Source organism: Mixophyes fleayi, chromosome 7 (assembly GCF_038048845.1).
Source record: "Mixophyes fleayi isolate aMixFle1 chromosome 7, aMixFle1.hap1, whole genome shotgun sequence".
In the NCBI taxonomy this organism is placed as follows: Eukaryota; Metazoa; Chordata; class Amphibia; order Anura; family Limnodynastidae; genus Mixophyes; species Mixophyes fleayi.
In genome coordinates, this window is record NC_134408.1 from 32381347 (window position 1) to 32403595 (window position 22249).

At 38.2% G+C, this 22249-nt stretch overlaps 1 protein-coding gene across 1 annotated transcript in view; it reads left to right on the forward strand.

Moving 5' to 3' along the window:
* Positions 1 to 22249, forward strand: part of PDPK1 (3-phosphoinositide dependent protein kinase 1) — a 41500-nt gene that overhangs the window by 10552 nt on the left and 8699 nt on the right. The window contains exons 2-11 of the mRNA XM_075179595.1: positions 10196 to 10462; positions 11224 to 11266; positions 12073 to 12210; positions 13494 to 13638; positions 14110 to 14207; positions 15183 to 15258; positions 17475 to 17543; positions 17701 to 17797; positions 19409 to 19582; positions 21574 to 21791. Of these exons, the coding sequence (XP_075035696.1) occupies positions 10196 to 10462; positions 11224 to 11266; positions 12073 to 12210; positions 13494 to 13638; positions 14110 to 14207; positions 15183 to 15258; positions 17475 to 17543; positions 17701 to 17797; positions 19409 to 19582; positions 21574 to 21791 (1325 nt within the window). The remainder of the gene's footprint in view (positions 1 to 10195; positions 10463 to 11223; positions 11267 to 12072; positions 12211 to 13493; positions 13639 to 14109; positions 14208 to 15182; positions 15259 to 17474; positions 17544 to 17700; positions 17798 to 19408; positions 19583 to 21573; positions 21792 to 22249) is intronic.

A 22249-nucleotide genomic window follows, 5' to 3' on the forward strand; every position in this document is an offset into this window, starting at 1 on the left:
CTATATAAATAACTGCTGCTAATGTATAGCACTCTTCAGATTGAATTTCTCCTCTTAGTGACATTATAAGCTTAATAAGCTTGAAAACACGGAAGTGCTCTTCGCTCCAGTGCATGCTGCCAATTTGGTCAAAGACACATTATTTCATGCAGAACATATCTATATGAACTGTGCCTATTGCAAACCATTACTAGAATGCTGTGACATCTTTACATGTACACACCTGGGGGTATATTTACTAAACTGCAGGTTTGAACAAGTGGAGATGTTACCTATAGCAACCAATCAGATTCTAGCTGTCATTTATTTAATACATTCTACAAAATGACAGCTAGAATCTTATTGGTTGCTATAGGCAACATCCCCACTTTTTTCAAACCCACAGTTTAGTAAATATACTCCCTGGTCTGAAAAGTTGCCCTTGTGTTCATGGCCAGCCAAGAGATTGTTCTAAATATTCAAAATCAGATTGGATTAGAACAGTCAGAATGGAAAATATTTTTGTCTGGTAACCTCTGTCGGTGCTTGTGGGGAACTCATTGGCTGACCTGGAAGCAGGAAGTGTGCTCTGTACTTCAGTCATTTGACTGAGATCATCCAGTGTGTCCTCCCGTGTGTGGCCAAATTGGTTGTAGATTGCGTTGTTAGACGCTTGAGCTTAGCAAATGCATTTGCAGAAGGTGGACCTGATCTCTTTTAATACATGCCCACAGGGGCTGACTGGCAGAGTTTAGCTTAGGCTGCTAAGTAGAGTCTTGCCACTCTATCAGGAACATCTTAAAGGGGGGAAAAAGCATGTAACCTAGCCCATGGTATCTCACTAAGTAACCAGACCGGGGTTCATATACCCCTCTGCCCACCTCCACAGCCCCTGTACTCTCAACTGCTGCATTTTTTTCTCAGAACGTTCCACGGTTTGCTGGAGGCAAATGGGTGCGACCAAGGTAAGTTGAGGGTGCTTTCTGGGGGATATGGGATAGACCTAATGTATTACTATTTCAGGAATTAGCCATGTTTGGTAGTATGAATTAGTGATTTGACTAATGAAACAGCATTATCTGGTCATCTACTATCCAGGCATAGCTGAATGTGAACACACCTCAGTTCACACACAAACAGGTGAAGTTTGTTTCCACAAATGTCAATAAACTGGCAAAAAGAGTCAGTAAACATATTCCAATTAGGTGGCTTTGTATGACTCATTTGTATTATACCCAGCCTTGAGGGATTTGCAATCTATCAGCTAACTATATTCAGCCTCTGTTTCTATGTGGATTCGCTCAGACTTGTGCCTTTCCTGAGAATGTAGATCACATTGTGCTTTATGGATGATATTCCTCTCTTTAGCAGGCAGTAACAACAAAAGGATTGTTTACTTCCTATAAAATATTGCAGACTCCTTGCAATAGTCGCAGTTCTATGATACTGTCAATGTGCAAGTGTTCTTTTGTAGCTACAATAATGACCACTAAGCCTTAAATACAAGTCACTTTGCCCCAAAACTTCTAGCAGTAATGTTCATTAGATTGTGTTTTATGGTAAATCATTATTCTTTATGCACCTCAGCCTTCTTACCTGTAAACACATTGCAAAAAACCCCGCAGGTAACCTATTGAAGAATAATGTGCCTGACTTGTGCTTAGCAGCTTGCATGGGCTTCCACCTTCAAACTATGTTACATTGTTTGTACATGTCCTTATGTATGGAGTGTTCCCACACCTCTTAGATCAGGGTTTCCCAAACCCAGTCCTCAGGGCTCCCTAACAGTGCAGGTTTTCCATATCTCCTTGCTGGAGCACAGGTGTATTCATTACTGACTGACGCATTGTAACAGATCCACAGATGGTCCTAATTATGTCACATGTGACCCAGAAAAACCTGCACTGTTAGGGAGCCCTGAGGACTGGGTTTGGGAAACCCTGTCTTAGATTGTAAGCTCATTTAGGCAGGGCTATCTTTACCTTTTTGTTTCATGTTGTATGTAATTTATTTGTATTGCAATCCCCTTAATATACAGCGCTGTGTGATATGTCTGCGTCTTCTAACTAGATACTTATAATGATGGACTTCCTCATTGTTTAATATGTATTTTGCTTTTGTTTAGTCCTTCTGTGTACATATATAGATCTTGTATAAAATAAGACAGAAAGATAAAGCAGTGTATTCAGTAAGTATTGTAGGAGGCAATGTGACAGTTGTCTAAAAGTGGAAACCTCTTCAAGAGGAATCTTGTGTGTCAGCAGAACATATATATATCACCCAGGCCAGAGACTCCAATTTCTTTTATATTAAAAAGGATGGAAGTTACGGTCTCGTGTCAAATAAAATACCAGACAGAAAGCTGCTTTACCACTTACTATTAACATGCCCCTTCCCCTGGGGAAAGCCTGGGCTGTGTAACATTGGGGACAGGGGATATGGGGCGCTTCAATTAGGAGCCACAATCATTGAGTGGCAAACTTCAATGTTTGCTGCTTTAGACCATACTGCAGATTCAAATAAGGCTTTGTCCTCCCCTAAAGCCAAAAAGCAAACAAGGTATTTGAGATCAACATACCACCTGCTTACCAAAAAATACTAATTTCATACTTTTCTCAAGCTAGCTCATGGATACCCACTGTGACTGGATCATGTAGAAATAACTTTTTGTAGATATTAAGGGTGTAGTGTGCCGCTGTATGTCATTGCAAATGTATTGATTTCTTTTATTGTGTTTGTATTGAAAATGTATGTATTTTTGAGGGTGTATGCCATGTAGGAGGAAATTTGTTTCTGTAGCTTCTGAAGGCAGGCTAATCCCATGTTAATTAAGTCTTTTCGTCTCCAAAATGACAAACACATCTTTTAGCCTGAATGCCCAGCAGGGGGCTAGTTACCTTTACCCTGATAGACTAAATTACATGAATAATGCAACTAGCAAGTAATTTAAAAAATCACAGATTGATATGAAATTTGTTACGTAGATTGTGTTAAAACCAAGATTAGAGAATATATTGTATCCTCATGGTAAACATGGAATGTAATAGCTCAGACATTTGGGCGCCAGCTAGGATCAGGGGCCTGCCTTACCCCCTGCCAACGTTTGTCAGCAACAGTGTATAGGGAGCTCTGTTTGACCATGTAATGTAGTATCATTATAACTAGTGTGTAAAAGTCCATGTCAGAACTATTGAGCAATAAAACATCACTGCTTGAAGGTTCTGCCTGAGACTATTACCTGCTAGATCCTGTGACCAACCGATAAGAGCTCACACTTTAATCCATTGCCCGGCTGTCCTGTGTTGAACCCAGTGTGTCAACGCTCTGCCTGCTACCCAGCAGATCTGATTCATAGTAACCAGTCAGTAGGTTCTAGCCAGCCCACAGCAAAGAGACACTGCAGCAGTTATGCCAGTCACACTGTAGTAAGTGGTTCTAGGAGCTGTTGAAGGAGCTTTAGAATTGTTGGAAATAGTTAGGTGTGTGTGTATGTATAAATATATATTAGAGATATCGATAGATAGATATAACGATAGATATCATATTTACACACACTAAACTGCGGGTTTCAAAAAATGGAGATGTTGCCATTCTACAAAATGAAAGCTAGAATCTGGTTGGTTGCTATAGGCAACATCTCCACTTTTTCAAACCCGCAGTTAAGTAAATTATACCTCTTTGAGGTTCCACCAATTGGACAGCCTTGCTTTAAATAATCCATCCCCTTATACTTCCACACCACTTTTGGACAACCCATTGCCTTTCTTAAGCCAGATCTCTCCATTTCGGCACTATTGAATCGAACTGGACAGATTCAGTTCTCGGTGCTGTAAGATCAAAGTGGATGTTTACTCTGGCAGCTCTTGGCTTCAGATAACGGTGGTAGATGTATTATCACTTGTGTGCCAGTAACAGGGCACTTGCGCTGCTTTCTGTGCACTGGCTTCCTGCGGGTGGGGTTACATGGGAGCTCAAAGCACACTTGTGTCACTTGTCTTAAACTAGGGAACTCAAAGTAGGCTCTGTTCAACCAAGTATGTGGGGGCAACTTGTGTCATGTCGTCGCATTACAAAAAATTACATAAAATGCTAAATTCCCCTTAGCAGAAATGCATTATATACATGTAGGTTGCTATTGTGTTGGATAACTTCATGTAATGTATAGTGTAACCACAGAAATATTCCCCCAAATATACTTTGTTACTGATTAAAGTTTGTGATCTAACCCAAATGTTTTTTCAGGTAATAGCAGTATTGTGTGTTTGTTGTGGCTCTCTTGGTCATAACCATAAGAAATGTGTATTTTAGGGTCCAGCAACAAATGTTATGCAGTTTACTTTCTAATGCTGTTTTTGTTTTGTGTTTTCTTGTCCTATTACTGTGCTGTGAAGCACTTGTGTTTGTACATGCTCTTAGGTTGGAGGTTGCACATTAGTTTTGGGATGTTGCCATTTTTGGGTTTCTGCAGCTCATCCCATTCTGCGTGAAATACTGTTGTAAAAAAATGTGCCATCCATGTAACGCTTGTGTTATGAAAAGGGGATTACTTGAATAGTAGAGTTGGGTTTTAATGTGTTTTGTGTAGATATAGATATATAATCATACTGCATATTCACTGGGATTTGAGTACCTATTGGATACACGTTGATTGTTCTTTGTTTGTTTTTGTCTCTGACATCCTCTAACCAGATTAAAGTGGGCAGGGCTAAAACCATCCTTTAGACGGTTGAAATCCAGACAACACCACCTTACAGGCCATGTTTCCAAGATAAGATAGGCATGGCTTGCCTGAAAAGGAATATAACCTCACAGGAAATGGGTGTGATATGGGAAGACGGAGGTGTGGTTTCAGTATAATGGGGGTGTGGCCTAGTTTATCTTGTTTTCTCGTTTCAGGAATGTTGTAAGGTATGATTTTAGAGCATTCATAACACAAAGTTAAGTGGCAATTGCAGTAGAAATAAAAATAAAACTTTCTTTTGTTACATCAATATTTCAACTTTTAAAGGTGTATTAGACTAGGATCTAAGCACATTTTTGCATTCAGTTCTCTTCTCCTTGTTTTCTATTTATGTCCCCACTTGTACATTTGGCAGGGATAGAGCAATCAGTATCCAATTGGATCATGTGTTTACAGCATCACAAAGTTTTTCAGGAAGTACATGTACTGACCTTGTAAGAAGCTGTGACCTGACCACACACATGATTATGTTAGTTAGGGTAGGGCAGCATGTGAAAGGGAGAATGTCCTCATTTGAGGAGGGGTATGAGAACAAGCAGAAAGCAGACCAGATTCCTGACAAGCTGATGTAGGCATGTGGTGTCAAATGCACCTTTTTATATGGAGGTATATACAGCCAAATGTTCCTACTTTATTATCTGTTACCCAGTAAAGACTTAATGGTATGCACAAATAGAGCCACAATAGTGTAACTGTAGGTGACTTGATTCTGATTACATTGGATCGAATAGTGTTGGAGTCGAGGAAAAAGTTTCCTTGTGATATCATCACATTACCAGAGTCCGTCTCCCCCCCCCCAGTTATTTATAGCTTAAAATTGTTTGCAAAATCCTTGCTAGCTGTAAAATAAATGTAAATCTAATGCTTTACCCAATGGAAGAGAAAGGCTAGTTAAAAATAACTCATTTTAAATTTAATGTGGTTTGTGTAGATTTCCTGTTTATGAATATAACGTAGATGCCTAAAAGGCACCATATTTACAAGATATACCTTGGTATAGAGTCAAGATTTTCTATAGTTTTTCAAGTTTGTGTCCAGTGATCTACTGGATTCCTATCAATATATACATGTACAGAGGAAAAAATGTTTTTAGATCAGTTTTTTACTGCACATTTATAGAAACTGTAAAACCAGATATTATACACAGGTTACAGCTGCCTATAGTGACTTATTGTCTACAGTTATCTGTGTCAGCCTTCATTGCTCCATCAAAATCTACTGGGTTTTTTTCCATCTTGAATTCAGAAACACATTCAGATCCCAAGGTATGGGCTTGTAGTTACAGGAGGTTTTATGTTCACTGGTGATAAGTTGCCCCATTCTGAGCATGCTGTGCCATAAGTCTTGCATATATTGCTCTTTGGGGTGATGCTTAGAGACCTTAAACTAGTGTTTGTGGTTTCCCCAGGTGTATATGTGCCCATACACCCTAGTAGCTGCTATTTTAAAATAAGTCTGAAAGCACCCCTAACCCACAAAATTAAAATTTTCAGGTATGACCAACGAGGATAAATCTGTTGCATTGCGTTAACCTGACATTCTACTGCAGCTCTGCTAAAATGTACCGTATTATATCCCCCACTCCATGGGATGGCTGAAGCTGCTCCTACATTTCAGGACAGTATCCTATGAAGCCAAAAACAGATCAAAAGGTATGACTGCTGTCTTAAGCGTCTTTGTCATTGCTGGTTCTGGCTCCTGTGTACGAATCCAATAATGCTCTCGGATCATTTTTACAGAGCAAGTCTGCTAACCTGTCAGATGCTCTCTCTGCGCAAATGGCAACATGTTGGCATTTAAAAGTGGCAAAGTAAATTGATTTGCTTCAGCTAGCTGGAGGGGGCCATAGGTAAGTGGTACCCCTCTGTATGATGCTGCGGACATCATATGGCGCCCTATACATAAAGATGAACAATGATGATATTGCAGCTGTAAGCAACAGAGCACAAAGTGTGTGTGTGTGTGTGTGTATATATATATATATATATATATATATATATATATATATATATATATATATATATATATATATATAATTTCTTGAAACATTAAAGAGTAGCAGGTCACATGTGGAGGGATACACCAGTAGTAAGACATTGGAATAAGGAGCAGGGAGTACACCTGTAAAAGACTTCTCATTTGAAAGTGATTTAATAGGCAACCACATATTTATTTATTTAGAATATGAGCATTTGGTGTCATTATTTATATGTAAATATAATAACACAATTAAAAAAATTGGAACAGCCCGCTCTTGGCCCTGCCCAGTCATATCACTAGCTCTACAGGTATTGTTTTGTTTCTTGGTTGCTGAAATTTTAAACGTTGTCCCTCTGTTACTGAGCATCCATCCTATTAAGCTGGCCCCAGAGGTTGCAATCTTGGAAGAAATCCAGTCATTTAATGCTCTGTTAGCATGGTCATCTTTCAGCTGCATTTATCAACATGCCTGATAACAAGCCTTGCAATTTTGATAGGACATTTATCTGCCCGCTTGGCCACACTTAAGCTGGGTACACACTACAGAATTTTCAACCAACTTTTTATGCCAATCGATTTTACATGCGATCGATGGTCTGATCGCTCGGTCCATGGACTGCATACACACTAGCCTTGTTTTAGACGATAATGGGAAGAGCGGACGTGCCTTTAGGGACTTTTTACAGCTATGTTGTCGTGAGCAATGATTGTAATTTCGTACTCACTGTTGTGGATCAGTCGGAAATTTATACACGCTACACAACGGAACCGAGATTGGAACGAAAATATTAAACGGTAGACCAACCAAATGAGGCGACAATCGTCCATTTGGGCAGACTTTCCACCATCGTGTCACTGCACACACTGACCCGACTTTTGAATGAGCGGTCGTATGTCGGCTGATTGAGCCGATTATTGGACGAAAGCCGTGTAGTGTGTACCTAGCTTTAGTGTTACTATTTATTTACTTATTGTTTGCTAGCCTGGACATTGTACTGTTTTTACCTACACTTTGACAGGTATAAATTAAACTAAAGAAAAAAATGGGGTAGCATAGCTGCAGTGCTTTTCCTCTTCTAAAAATAATAAAATAAAAAATATGTAAGATATTACAGAAATATTATAGAAAATACAATTTATTAAAACATATAAAAAGTTGTACAAGCTGCAGTTAGCAGATTGCTCATATTTTATCAGAGTGTAACAATTGATGGTAATCGCCAGTGTTTTAAGACTGGTATACCAGGAGCAGGTGGAAAAATCAAGAGTGGATATGTTGCAAGTTTGGAACAAAATCTGTCTCTCCTGCTGATAATAGCCACTCCAGAAACAAAGCGGTTCCAAACGGAACTCCGGGACCCTAATAAGCATAGGAATCTATAATGCAGTTCATTTGTCTTCAGCACTCTCCCTCCTGGTGAAGTAGTCCAGTCTGCTTTATCACAGTGAAAATCTGTTGCAGCTCAAGTCCACTTAATAATCTCCTTTTACGCATTTCAGTAAATCATTCGGTTTTGTAGATGGTGTCTTGGTTATACCAACGAAAAAATATTGGTTTTACTGTTCTTCCGTACTGCCCATACGATTAGGAACTGGTTGACTTAAGAATTCCGATCATACCCATTCCTACTTACTAGATCTACTGAATGTCACCTGCCTTCAGCAGTCTTGATAATGACCAGTACTTAAAGTAATAAATCCTGAATTGTACTCCAGCTGATCAATAGACAAATGATAGGATGCCAGATATGTTTTATGGAGAAGTGTATTTGTTCCCTCTGATTTGCTTTATTCCATGGCTGGAAGGGCTTTAATGGTATGTCGGAGAAACACTGTAGAGAACAATGACCCCAGGTTTCTAATTTGCTAACCGATTTCTTTCAATCATATAATAGTAACATACATATGCTTAGTGAGTTTGGCTTGGTGGTTTGTTTCTTTTTTGTTTGTTTTTGTTTTTTTTTAATAAAAGGAATGAAACCGAAATCATTCATAAGAGATTTTATTTTGTCCGTCCAAATGTTTAATCAAATGTAAATGTCTGCTGGCTGTGTTATCACACTTTAAGCTAAAAGATTGGAAATCTAGGATTATTTCACCAAAACAAAAGCCAAAATCTCCAAATATTTATACTAAAATAGTGTCTCTACCCGCTCCTCCTTTTTGCTCAGAGCTGTACCATTGGGCCGTTTCAGATTGCTTCCCAACCAGTTCCAAGCCTGTAACAGCTAAAACACTGCTCCAACTGACATTTGTTTAATTCAAAATAGGGTAGACCCATTGTTGATGTCCATATCCTTGTGTAGGGGTCACTGGTGTCCTATAGTTTTATTACAGAGAACAAGCAAAGGGCAGTGATGGATAGTGGCCATAACATTTAAAAATTCATTTTGTCAATATTAAATGTAACAAAAATATTACATGTTGCAATTACAAGACACTTTATTTTTTTAAGTTATTTGTTACAAAATACCATTCGTTTGAGTGATATTTTTTACATGCAAGCTAACACATTATGGGCATTTCAACTATATATCCATGTTGTGCTTACAGGGAAAATTAATACTTTTTTTTCTCGCTTTCAAAATTCCCCAATTACATTTACGAGTCAGTGTATGCAGTTTTTACAAGAAGTTATCACTGTGGCAAGTTATGATAATTGAATCGGACTTATTAGTTCATTATGGGCAAGTTCTTTCTCGGCATCTAGCAGTTATTTAGCAGCAACTGTTCATTCAGTGTAAATATTTTCAAGGCACAATGTGGTAGGGACAGACCCCTGTGGTTTTCATTTGATATAAGATACAGAAATAGCACAAGCAGCCAGGTGCTTGGAAAGTACCAATTGCTGTTTATCAACTTGTAAAATTTGCTTTTTGCGTTTTGTATTTCACTATTGGCTTCTGCACCCGTTTCCTTCATGTAGGAGTTTCTTCTTGTAAGACTATTAATACAATTACTTCAATATTTCATATAAAAGCCATCTTTTCAAAGCATGGTTTTGATTTAATGCTGCTTGAGGACACAAGGGCAGATGAGCTGTATTCTTTAGAAGGCAAGAAACCCTGGACACAGATTGTCTTCTTCCATCTGGCCATACCACCATGTAAAATAGACTTGAGCGTTATCACTTAGATATGGTTTATTATTCATGACCATGCCTACGTTCATGTCAACTTTGCATCCATGCCTCATCCCCATAAACCAAATTTTGCAAGTATTCCAGATTAAAAAAATAAATAAAAAAAAATGCTCACTCCACCCCCTCTATTAGGCAAACTTTATTGTATAGACACCAATGTGGCTTTATGTGCTCATGACCAGTCCAGGATGAAAGCTGTTTTTTTTTTTTTGTTTTTTTTTGTTTTTTTTTATGGTTTACAGAGTGACCTGTGCAACCGTTCATAATGGTACTTGGATATGTCCAGTAGAATGTTTTTGCATATGTTATACTGAATGCCCAGCTTGACCCTCTTTCCCGTTTTTGTTTTTTAGTATGATGCTATTCCTATTCAGTCCAATGTGGTCATGTGCTCCTGCCCATCCCCCTCACTAGTAATAAACTCCGACACCGGTTCTCCGCCTGCCCTTGCAAACTGCAGCAACCGAGCAAGCTCCACCAGCGATGCAAAGATGGCAGACTACAGAGCTAATCCTGACCCCCAGCAGCACACAGGGCAACAACAAACACAACAGCCTCGAAAGAAACGCCCCCAAGACTTCAAGCTCGGCAAAATCCTCGGTGAAGGGTCCTTCTCAACAGTGAGTTTAGCATTACATAGACACATGTCCAAATGTAGTCTCTACTTAGTGATTTAACTTCTAAAACATTCAATAATCTGAGGATTATAAATGACCAGATACAAGTTAATTTGTCTTAATCAACCATCTTGCAGCATTAATAATTCTATATGAAGAAGATTCCATGTTGTAATAGAATGTGGAATACTTTAGATTGCATGTGGTATTTTTTCACCTACCAGAAAATCCCCTAGATTAATTTTGAGTGGTCCTGCTGCGTGATACACACTTATTTAGGAGGAAAGGCTGGAATCAACCAGTACATATTATATGAAGAATCCGTTTTTAAGCTATGCTTATTGCACAATGTATTTTTTTTGACTAGACTATACTGTAAGTTGTTGTGTTTTTTTTTTGTTGTTTTTTTTTCAATTAATTCTTAATGTTTTCCTAAATTCATGCACAGGGTCCTTACAACAGGACAAAATAGAAATTGTGGTATGCATTGTAAAACTTTTTTTCCCCCAGTTGCCCAGTCTCCATTGGGACAAGGCCGTAAATATTTTCTTGTAATAGTTTTTTTGTTTTGTTTCACATATAGCAGCAAGACAATGCTAGCTCAGATTTACTGACAGGGCTTAAAGTGGCTGGAATTTTGTACAGTTGTTTGCGCCATGTTATTTATTTCCGGGTTGTAAATAATTCTAATAAAAATGTTATTATTTTATGTTTTATTGTTGTGTATTTGTATGTATTGAAAGCAGTTTTTTATTATTCTGTAGGTTGTTTTGGCCAAAGAGTTATCAACAGGAAGAGAATATGCCAGTGAGTATATTTATGTTGTAATTGTGACTATTTCCACATTTACATCTTCTTTTAATTTCAAGATTGGTTTGCAGAGTAATAGAGAGCCGGGACCTCTTCCTGTCTTCTACAGACTCAGGAAAAACACACCTATTTGTAATGTAACACCATGAGCTGTATTCATGAAAGGAAGTTTATCTTTCTGGTTAGATATGAGGAGAAAAAAAGATCTTTTACAACTAATGCGCATAGAATGAAAAAGTCTGAGGATACATAGCTCTCTGAAGAAGAGACCTTGAAAGTTTTTGTTTTTTTTCTTTTCTCTCTTAAATTTTCTTTTCTGCCTATTTATATGCAAATAAGTTTTTGGGAATTGTGCAGAATAAATGTGGATTTTATACTTTGGGGGGTATTCAATTGTTGCCGTTAACGCTCTCAAACGAGCGCTCTAAAAATATTAGCGTTAATACGGTAATTACTCGCTAATTATTCGGCGAGTAAACTACCGTATTAACGGTATTTACGCGCATATTACCGTATAAACTGTAATATTTTTCGAGCGCTCGCCTTTTTTCGTTTTAGCGCGTTAAAAGCAACAATTGAATACCCCCCTTTGTATCTATTCAACATACATTTTCCAACTTTTCAAATAAACTTGCATTTCTACAATTGTCATTAAAATCAGCAGTATTGTACAGGTAGACCTTCTTTTTTTCCTTTCCACTAGCTAGTTTCAAACCGGTGATTTTTCTTTTAATGTCTTTTCTTACTTCTTTAACACTTGGGCACACAGTTTTCAACATGTGTTTTTTGTTTTTTTTTTAAAGTTAAAATTCTACAGAAACGTCATATTGTAAAGGAGAATAAGGTACCTTATGTGACCCGGGAAAGAGATGTGATGTCCCGATTGGACCACCCATTCTTCGTCAAATTATTTTTCACATTTCAAGATGTTGAAAAACTATGTATCCTTTAAAAATACAAAATGTGTAAAAAGCGTTTTAGCTTCAAGCCAAGTGGAACAAAGTTGTCAAACGATTCCGCCTTTTTGTTTTCCAGTGAAGACAGTTGATGTGGGTGTAACTGGAATCTTAGTATAGTCTAGCCTAACTCTGGAGACATTATTACAACACTAGTATAGATAAAATATTTTGTTTAAAATGACATCAAGTTCTGCACTGTTCGTTGTGACTTTTGTGCGTCATTCACCAGACATGGAATGCTCACTTCCACCCCCTCTATTAGACAGGCTTTCCATAGTTCCAATGCTGGTGAAACATCCGACATGTTTTTGGTGAGTTGCACTTTTACTGCCATTGGGACGTCATTAGAGGTCACTTCATTGACTTTAGCTTTAATGAATTGAATGGAGAATCTGTAAAACTGCAACGCTCCTGAATACGAGTAACATCGCAAGTGGTTATGGGGTCATTGAAACCAATGGAGTTCATTTTCCGACCCATATTCATGCCTTGTACTTGTTTGTAAATGACTAGTACAACACACAAATTTAATGCTAGCGGATATAATGCATCAGATTAACAGCATGTATGTGTTCCATGGTTACATGCATTCACCGTGAGAAAGTGTACTGCGGTGCTCCGCCCACACTGTCACATGACCTGGAATATGTTCCTATGATGTCATTAAAACAAATACTACCATTAGAAAGATGTTATTTGTCCAGGCCCTAGCATGTAGTCTACCTGCGTGTTAAGGTGGGTACACACTACAGTAATGTCATGCAATTATCGTGTAGATCACACGATAAACGACCATTTGGTCAGATATCGCATTAGTGTATACTGTCCTACAATCATGTTTTATTGTACCAAAGCACATCATATCGTTTGATTTGGTTTCATAAACTTTCTAAAAATCATGATAAACAATGGAACAAAGATATCTGACAAATGTGGAAGTGTGTATGCAGTCATGACCAGCAGAGTAGACAGATCTCCATACAGTGTACAGTCACATTCTTTTCAGCAGATGGTTATAACAGATGAAGACCATAGATCTGAAGGTAAATTGCATAGGTGTGTACACATCTGCATGCTCATCGTGACTTTCAGTAGTTTGTAAAATCTTTTTATAGAAATCGCATCCACAGTAATTTTCTGTAGTGTGCACCCAGCTTTACTTAACGTGCAGATCATGGGAGCGCAGACTGCAACAATGCTTGTAGATGGAATAAAGTTTTTCAAAATAAACTATTATACATCTTGTTTCTTAACCATGGCTGCAGATTTTGGCCTCAGTTATGCTAAGAATGGTGAACTACTGAAGTACATAAGGAAGATTGGCTCATTTGATGAGACGTGCACCAGGTTTTATTCTGCGGAAATCGTGTGTGCTTTAGAATATCTACACGAGAAGGGAATTATTCACAGGTGAGAAGACCATGTTAATAGTGGGACCCCAAGTCCATCCACCACAACTTGTTAATATATTTCTATATAATAAATAAAGTACTTCAATCTAATCTGTTTATTGTCTGTTCGGTGATCGGCTTTTGAAATCCTAGGAGATCATTTAGAGGCGTAAATGTATCAGTAGATACATACAGTAGACTTGGAAGTTGTGATTGATTATTTATTTTAAATGACAATTGTGGAATAACCTGTGGTGAAGTGCAGTTATATATTGGTTTGTATTTTATGCATCAGCTGTTTTATTAGACTTCCCAGTCACTGGTTGACAGAGCATGCTAGTATCTGTAGTTCAGCTGCAGCTGGAGATCCACAGGTTATCTGGCCATGATCTTTTTTAGAAAGTGTTTCAATGACATGAAGAGGTGAAATATAATTGACTACGTTGGTATATGCTATGTTAATACTGTATCGAAATTTTATTTGTTTCAGAGACCTGAAACCAGAAAACATTTTACTTAGTGAAGACATGCATATTCAAATTACAGACTTTGGGACCGCTAAGGTGTTATCGTCAGACAGCCGGCAAGGTAGGTGGAGTCAATTTTTCCTTTGGGCTACAGTCAAAGTACAGTTTTCGTTTTTCTAGGCTGTGGCCTACTTGTCTAGTCGGGGAATGGCGTCTTTCCAACACAGTCCCACTTCAGGCACCGATGGCTGCAATATTTGGTATAATGGAATTTGGTGACAGTGGGCACCCAACCATATTTTAAGTTGGGAGAGATGATTGATAAAGGTACTTTACAAAACAATTTCTTTACATACTTGTGCTTGGTACAGGCATGGCATATGGAATTCCTCCATATATAGGCTCTAAGTGTTTGTGTCCATCTACCCTTTGACTGTTTGGTCATTTCATACTAGACTGGGCCACTCTGATGGCAGACCTGCACTGTGCCCCCTATGTGTTTGGAGATTATCATAGATGTATAAGAAGCACAGGAAAATTTTGGGACACGGTAAGGCATATTTGCCTGCTCTCCTGGAATTTCCGGGAAGCTCCTGAATTGCAGAGTCCTCCCAGACAAGTAGGCACCCTCCCAGATCCTGGCAGACACGGGGCTTAATAACATGATTCACATTATCAGGCTCTGTGTGATGCTGTCAATCTCAGCATTACATAATGGGGGGGTGATCATGGTGACTGCATCATCCCACCCCCTCCTGCACTTGTCACCTTGGCAGAATGGGATGAAGGTGAGAGACAAAATTAGGGATCTGTAAATAAACTAAACTCTGCAAGAATACTGTTTAATATCTTTTTATAGAAGCTGAGAAAATACCAAGTACGTAAATTTTACTATACAGTCATCTCTTAACATTTGCATTAAACAAACCTAAATGGACAATACATAGGGTTAGTGTACCAAAAATAATATCATCTTTAATGTAAACTACCTCTCTCATATATGCAACTTGGTGAAAGTGGGTTTACAAAATACATACTTGTTTTCCATGGTACTTTTGTTTAGTGGTCATGATTATATTTCTGCTTTTGTTCACAGCACGGGCAAATTCATTTGTTGGAACAGCACAATATGTGTCTCCTGAGCTTCTCACAGAAAAATCCGCTTGTAAAAGGCAAGTATTTCTTTACTCACAGCATGTCTTTATGTTGTCTTATGATGTGACCAATAAGTGTGCACCAACACCTTTACTACTTTCTCTTGGAGGTTTGCCCTGTGTGTACAGATGACAACGTTGCAGATTGTCTCCCCAAAGCAACCAGTTATAAACTGGCACTGGGAACAACTTGCTTATTCAGACTTTCCAACCTTGATCACGAATGCCTAGCTCAGAATTGGGAGTTCTCCGAGACAAACCAATTAGAGTCCAATTGGATTAGACAATGCCGCCACAGAGGTGTGTTTAAACAAGCTAGGAAGCACAAGGATTAAGCCTGCGCCCCAGGAAGTTTTAAATATAAAGCCATGAGTAGAGCAGCACGTACCATTCTTTTCTGTGTTTGATTCTGTTCCAGGAGTCCAAAACATGGGAGCAGATTATTTGAGCGTTTCATTTTCCATTTCTAATGGTTTTGTAACTAGCCTTAGTATTTATGTGGACTTTTGGGTTTTGAGCACGGGACCAACAGCCTTTTGTACAAGATGCGCTGATTGACCCTTGGAATTTTAAAAAGGCTTATGCTTTTCCCCCTTATACCAAGTCTTTTGTAGAGAATCCATTCATGTAATATTCATACCTTATATGTGGCTTTGCAGGAGTTGGTACAACAGTCTCCTGAATTGATCAATCCACAGGTTGCGGTATGTTTCCCAGTTTACCATCAAAGCGGGATATCTGCTTTCCTTAATGACTTGGAAAAAGGATTCTCTTCAGAACTTTCATTCACGGAAAATGCCCAGTAGCAAAATATAGCGTTTAATACACAATCTCCAACTGGTCAAACTGGTCCCTCATGTTTCAGCAGTTCTTCATTCAGGCTCTGCTAAAGCTTTGACAGTCAGATGTACATGTTAAAACTTTATCTCAATTACTTAAATACCAAGTGGTCAGTCATCCAGATGTACAAAGATCTTTCCAGCCTACTCAACATTTGCGGTCTGACTTTTTAATCTCCAATAACATCCTGGAATCTATACATTGCTTTATTTGCAATTTGGAAATCCCCCATGGTACCAGTAGATTTGTGCAATCTAAAATAGTTTTCTCATAAAGTCACCTTTTTATTAACTACAACCTCTGCCAAATATGAACAATCCGCCTGATCACGTGGGGAACCATTTCTAATCTTTCATCAGGAAGAGGGCAGTATTGAGACCTAATTCTTTTATCCATGAATAATGATCTCTGTCCTAAACAAAGCAAATCGAAAGAGATTTACACAAAGTATATGTTGTGAGAGCTGTAAGATATTCTGTGTCCTGTACATAATTGTTCTAATAATTACGCCAACTGTTCCAAAATAAGAAGAAAGGCAGAATTGAAAAAGACTGATACTGTATGGATAGTTGAAACTATTCCACATTCTGTGTCTGAGTACTTTCTATTAGAGTGATCAATACATTGTGGGGTTGTTATAATGATCCTTCTGTCAATCTAGATTTGTAATCAGTGACACAATCTTCTTTACATACTTCTAATGACTGCTGTGCTTTTGCAGAATTTTATCTGAAAGTAACAAACTGTGCTTTAATTCTCCATTATCCTAAATGGTCTTTGTAGTCCCCTCCACACAACCTCTTTTATAATTGTCTTTGGCGCTTCTTCTAGATTATACTGTGTAGAGTAATAAGAGTGAAGCTGCTTACCAGTAGCCTCTGTTTGGTATGAAGCACTTGGTGGAATGACTGCTCTCTGAGCACTACATTCTGAGCGACAGAGCTCATAATTTATGTGCATTGCTGCTAATATCCCATTCCTTGGTGGGGAAGAGTCCTTATAATGCTTTTGGTGTAAAAACAACTCTAATTTAACAGTCATTTTCCATTTAGAAGACAATCAGATGCACATCAAATTGATTGGGTATAGTTCTACATTTTAAAAAAATAAAACTGTATGAACAGTCAACCATTGGATATTTTCTCCATCGTGCCTCTGTTCAGAAGTGTCCCTTTTTATGTTTGTGCTGGTCGTAAATAAAGATCTCTTTTATCCATGGAAATAAATCTTTTCATCAGTGATTATTCATGTTCTGTGTTATGGTTCTAGACATTTTCGAACAGATTGTTACTTACAGTAATGTATGCAAAGTTTTAGCAACTGTGTCTTTAAAATGGGGATTTTTCTAAACTGATGTATTTTTAATTTTATATTTTTCTTTTCTTTTTTTTCAGCTCGGACCTTTGGGCTCTGGGTTGTATTATCTATCAATTGGTAGCTGGATTACCGCCTTTCAGAGCTGGGTAAGAGTCTGACATGACTGACGTGAATGTTTGAGAAATGGTTAATTCCTTTTACATTAACATTTTTTTTTTTATACTCGCATCTGTCTCAGTTTGTGTGTGGAGATGGGGGTTGTTTTATGTATCACTTACAATACCATTTTATTCTCTCTTGCAGAAATGAATATCTTATATTTCAAAAGATAATAAAGTTGGAGTACGACTTCCCAGAAAAATTCTTCCCTAGAGCTAAAGATCTTGTAGAAAAACTTCTGGTATTTCTATTTTATTTATTATGTATATATTATTTGTAAGAGTTCACCGTCTGTGCAGTTTTTGAACGTGCCATGCATTGAACTGGAGCAGCACCTACATGCTCAGGTCACTGGAATCTTTTTAATCGTGTAACAGAATTACCAGTGTTCTAGAGTTTTACAAACCTGTACTTTGACAATGCTGTCAATACTACAAACTGTTATTCCTATCACTTTATCACTGGGCATTCTGTTCTTCTTTAGCTGACCACACTAATAATTGTCGACACTTGCCCAAAATACTTAGGGCTAGATTTACTAAGCTGCGGGTTTGAAAAGGTGGGGATGTTGCCTATAGCAACCAATCAAATTCAAGCTTTCATTTATTTAGTACCTTCTACAAAATGACAGCTAGAATCTGATTGGTTGCTATAGGCAACATCCCCACTTTTTCAAACCCGCAGTTTAGTAAATTTAGCCCTTAGTAATCTCAATCTAGCAGGCTATAAAACGCAGATGATTACTACAACCACCCTGTGTTGCTGTCATTGACCATGCTCGCTAATTCAGCAGCCAAGTGATCTGAGCACCTTTTTAAGTTTGTGATTTTTTTTTTTTTTTCTTAATTAGGGCCATAACTAGGGCTGTGCAATAGGGGCGACCGCCCAGGGCGCAACGCGGAAGGGGGGCGCTGTTTAGGAATATTTTAGGTTTATTTGGTTAAAATTGAGGGGTAGGGGTGCAGCATATCAAGGGGTAGGGGGGCGGCATTTGTCTTTCTCGCCCCAGGCGCTAGAATTCTAAGTTACGGCTCTGTGTATAATCCTAGGACTATACAACTTGGACAAGCTGTGTAATTATATTGAAAATATAGGATCCATAAGATATCCCGTTTCTGGTTACGTTGCTACTTTAAAAGTAAATGATCAATAAACCTAAAACGTAAGTTGATTTATATGGAAGATGTGAACATTCAAAAATATATATATGTAAAAGTTCCTGTAAATTACTGCATGTTCCGAAACTAGAGATACAGTTGATATTTGTGGAGGTGGGATTGTTTTCTGTATGCCGCAGACAGAGCACGTGCAATATCAAATGTATAAAAATCCCCAAGAAACTGCACCATCCAATAGAGAATATGGGGCTGCAAATTGACCTTTTTCCTGTACAACTTAATAATAATTGCTCTGCTTGTCTTCAATTTGTTGCACATCATAGACTCTTCTGCTTCTATTTTGTGTTATGTAACGTATAAGAAGTTGTGTTTCGTAGTGAACGATTACAATTCACAAATGTAAGCCCTCTCCCTGTTTACCACCAGCATCTGAAAATGGAAAAGGTTACATTTTTGTTTATAGGTTGCACCGATCAAGTTTATTGATGTGGAGATGGTAAACTAAATATTGGTGAATTGATCTTGTGTTTAGTAGCACTTGTGCTACAATGTACACAATATAATTTTATACCACTACCAGTACTACCCTGTACATTTTACATATTCCTTCATCCATAAATACAAGCAGCTATATTATGCCAGTATATGTGTCCCTTTACTATCGGGTCTTAGTGCTTTGCATTGCAGTAAATCCATTTTTATGAACATTCTTCTTTCAATTACCTATTTAATAGGTCCTAGACCCTACTAAGCGATTAGGCTGTGAAGAGATGGGAGGCTATAGTCCCCTTAAGGCCCATCCATTCTTTGATGGAATCACATGGCAAGACGTGCAACTTCAGACTCCTCCAAAACTCACAGCGTATTTACCAGCAATGGCTGAAGATGATGAAGAATTCTATGGAAATGTAAGTTACTTTGAGCATTATTTGTTACCTGTATCTGCAAATCATTGCAACATTCACTTGCTATGCTTTGCCCTGTGCCATAGATCAGGGTAGTACACTAGGAGGCAAGCAAACCAGAAGCTTTTATCTCCCTGGATTCACAATACAGGCCTCGTTCACCCACACCACCAAATAGGGAAAGGATTGTGGATTTATCTCCTGAATAGGGATTTCAGCATATCGTCGTTTATCATATGGTCTTGGTGATTGCATCCGTTTGGATCTTTTTAAAGACATTTTGGTTTCCCTTTCATCTGGAGGTGTGAATCTGTGAAGAGGAAATTGAGGCAGACCTATTGCCTTGTACCCTCATCTGCTGAAAATAATGCGATTCTTATGGGTGTTTTCACCTCTGCAGAAGTTTACATCCAACAAGAGTGTTGAGGAGGACTGCACCTGCGTCATTAAGGAATGCCCTTCATTTGTAGATACCACTGGGGATGCAATCCTATTCTATACCTCATCTGTTTATAAGAGAAGATTACTGCGCTGATAACATTCGCAGTATATAAATATTACATGGGAAATAGTTGAGTACCGCATCTAACATAAGCTAATTAGTTAGTGACAGCTACAGTTCACTCGTGTACAGGTGTGGCTCATGAGATAATCAAGGAAATAACATCTCTACATGGTCAGAGCCATATATAAAAAAAATGTCCTGATTACCTATAATTTTGGTATCAAAAGGAGATCTGTGTCATTGAAATGTTAACCATTTTCACCAAAACTGCTTAATGAGGACAACATATCCTAGTCTGGTTTCGCTGAATAAACAGCTCACAGGCAATGAATGGGCTGCCGAGCAGTAGAGGAAGGTGATTTGGTTAGATGAATTGTCCTTAACCATGTTTTTGACAAAATGACAACTGTACGTCTGATGTCAACTTAATGAACTCTAAAGCCCTGAGCGTTTGTTTCCAACAGTAAAGGTTTCTGTTGGTTCAATCGTTTTCTGGGGTAGTTTGGGTACAGTCATTCCCTTATAAGACAAGGTCAGTGGTAATCGCTACATAATGGGAGTGAGTGATTATCTTTGCCCCATGTTGCAGCATCTTTTCTGATGGGGACTGGGGAGGAAGTGCCTTCAAGAATGACAGAATACCCCCATCCTCATAACATGTCTGGTCACCCAGTGGTTTAATGAGCATGACACTGATGTTATCGATATGTTACCACATCTGAACACATTCAAGCTTTATGGGATATTCTAGAACAAAGCCTAATATCAACCAGGCATCAGTTTAGTGACTTTCTTGTGGAAGAATGGTGCTGTATCCCTTGTGCATAATTACAGACATTAGTAGACTCCATGCCACAGCACATACAGACCATACTGGTCACATGTAGTGGTTTATATTGGTGGTTTTTGTCCCACTACCTGTAGGTGTATTTGGCTTTCAGAATTCTTTCTCCAGCCACATGAACTACAAATACTTTATCCTCTGTGTTTTATGGAGAGTGGATACAAGACTAAGACTACATGAATTGCATAAACCATAAAATCTAATTTCTAAAAGCAGTCAGAAAGTCTTGATCTTTTAGTTGACTAAAATAGCATAAGTCAGACAGCACAATTCAAAGTCTCATATTTGGTACCTAGAAGTCTAAAAACAAAAAGGCCCATTCAGCCTCCATTGTGTGTAGGTGACCGGATGAACTTCAAGGCGCCATACATTGACAAGTCCCAAATAGAAGATCCGTTTGTCCATCAGAGTTGTAAAAGAATATTGCAATTTTAGCATCAGCATATAGGGACTCTCACAATTTAGTTAGACATCCAACATCTCTTTGGTACTCTTGCTTAACTCAGATTCTAGCTTGGCATTGTTGGTTAGTGGAGTTGGATGATTATATGAGCGGTCATATGGTATACTATAACAGTATAAAGCTAAAATTGCAATGAAAAGCAAACATAATTTTTCTAATTTGTGTCCATCTCTTTATTCCAGTACGACGACCTCTTGAGTCAGTTTGGGGGTATGCAAGTAGCCTCGTCAGCATCTTCCCAAACATTGCCAGTGCCAGAACCTGTTCAGCCACAGAGAGTCGACAGTAACATAGAACAATACATCCACGACCTTGATAATAATTCTTTTGAGCTAGACTTACAATTCTCAGAGGAGGAAAAGTGGCTACTGCTAGAGAAACAAGTTGGTGGAAACCAATGGTAAGTGAATTAAATAAATACACTAATGTATTGGATGGAACAATGCACAGCTTGGAATAAATATGTCTAGGGAGCATGGCGACCCACACTTAGTAGCAGGGAGAGCATTGATTACTCAAATAGAGTATGGTAGGTGCCCATTATCACTTAACATTTATACTAAGGTGGTAACGTGAATAATACCTATACAAATCATTACTGACCGTTCCTTCTGATAGTGGCAAAACAAAAATGTACTAGTGCATTTCAAAACTAGGGAGAATATTTTTATAAAACCAAAAACCACAAATTTCAATTGAGGTATACAACATATTGCTCTATACTGATACAAAAAAGTCCCTCGGTGGATTTGAAAACAAATGTGTATTTGATCAATGTGGCTAGGTTGTAACCTCTAAAATGTTTTTTTATGGTCATTTACAATGATATACCCTTATTGATTTTCTAATAATACACAT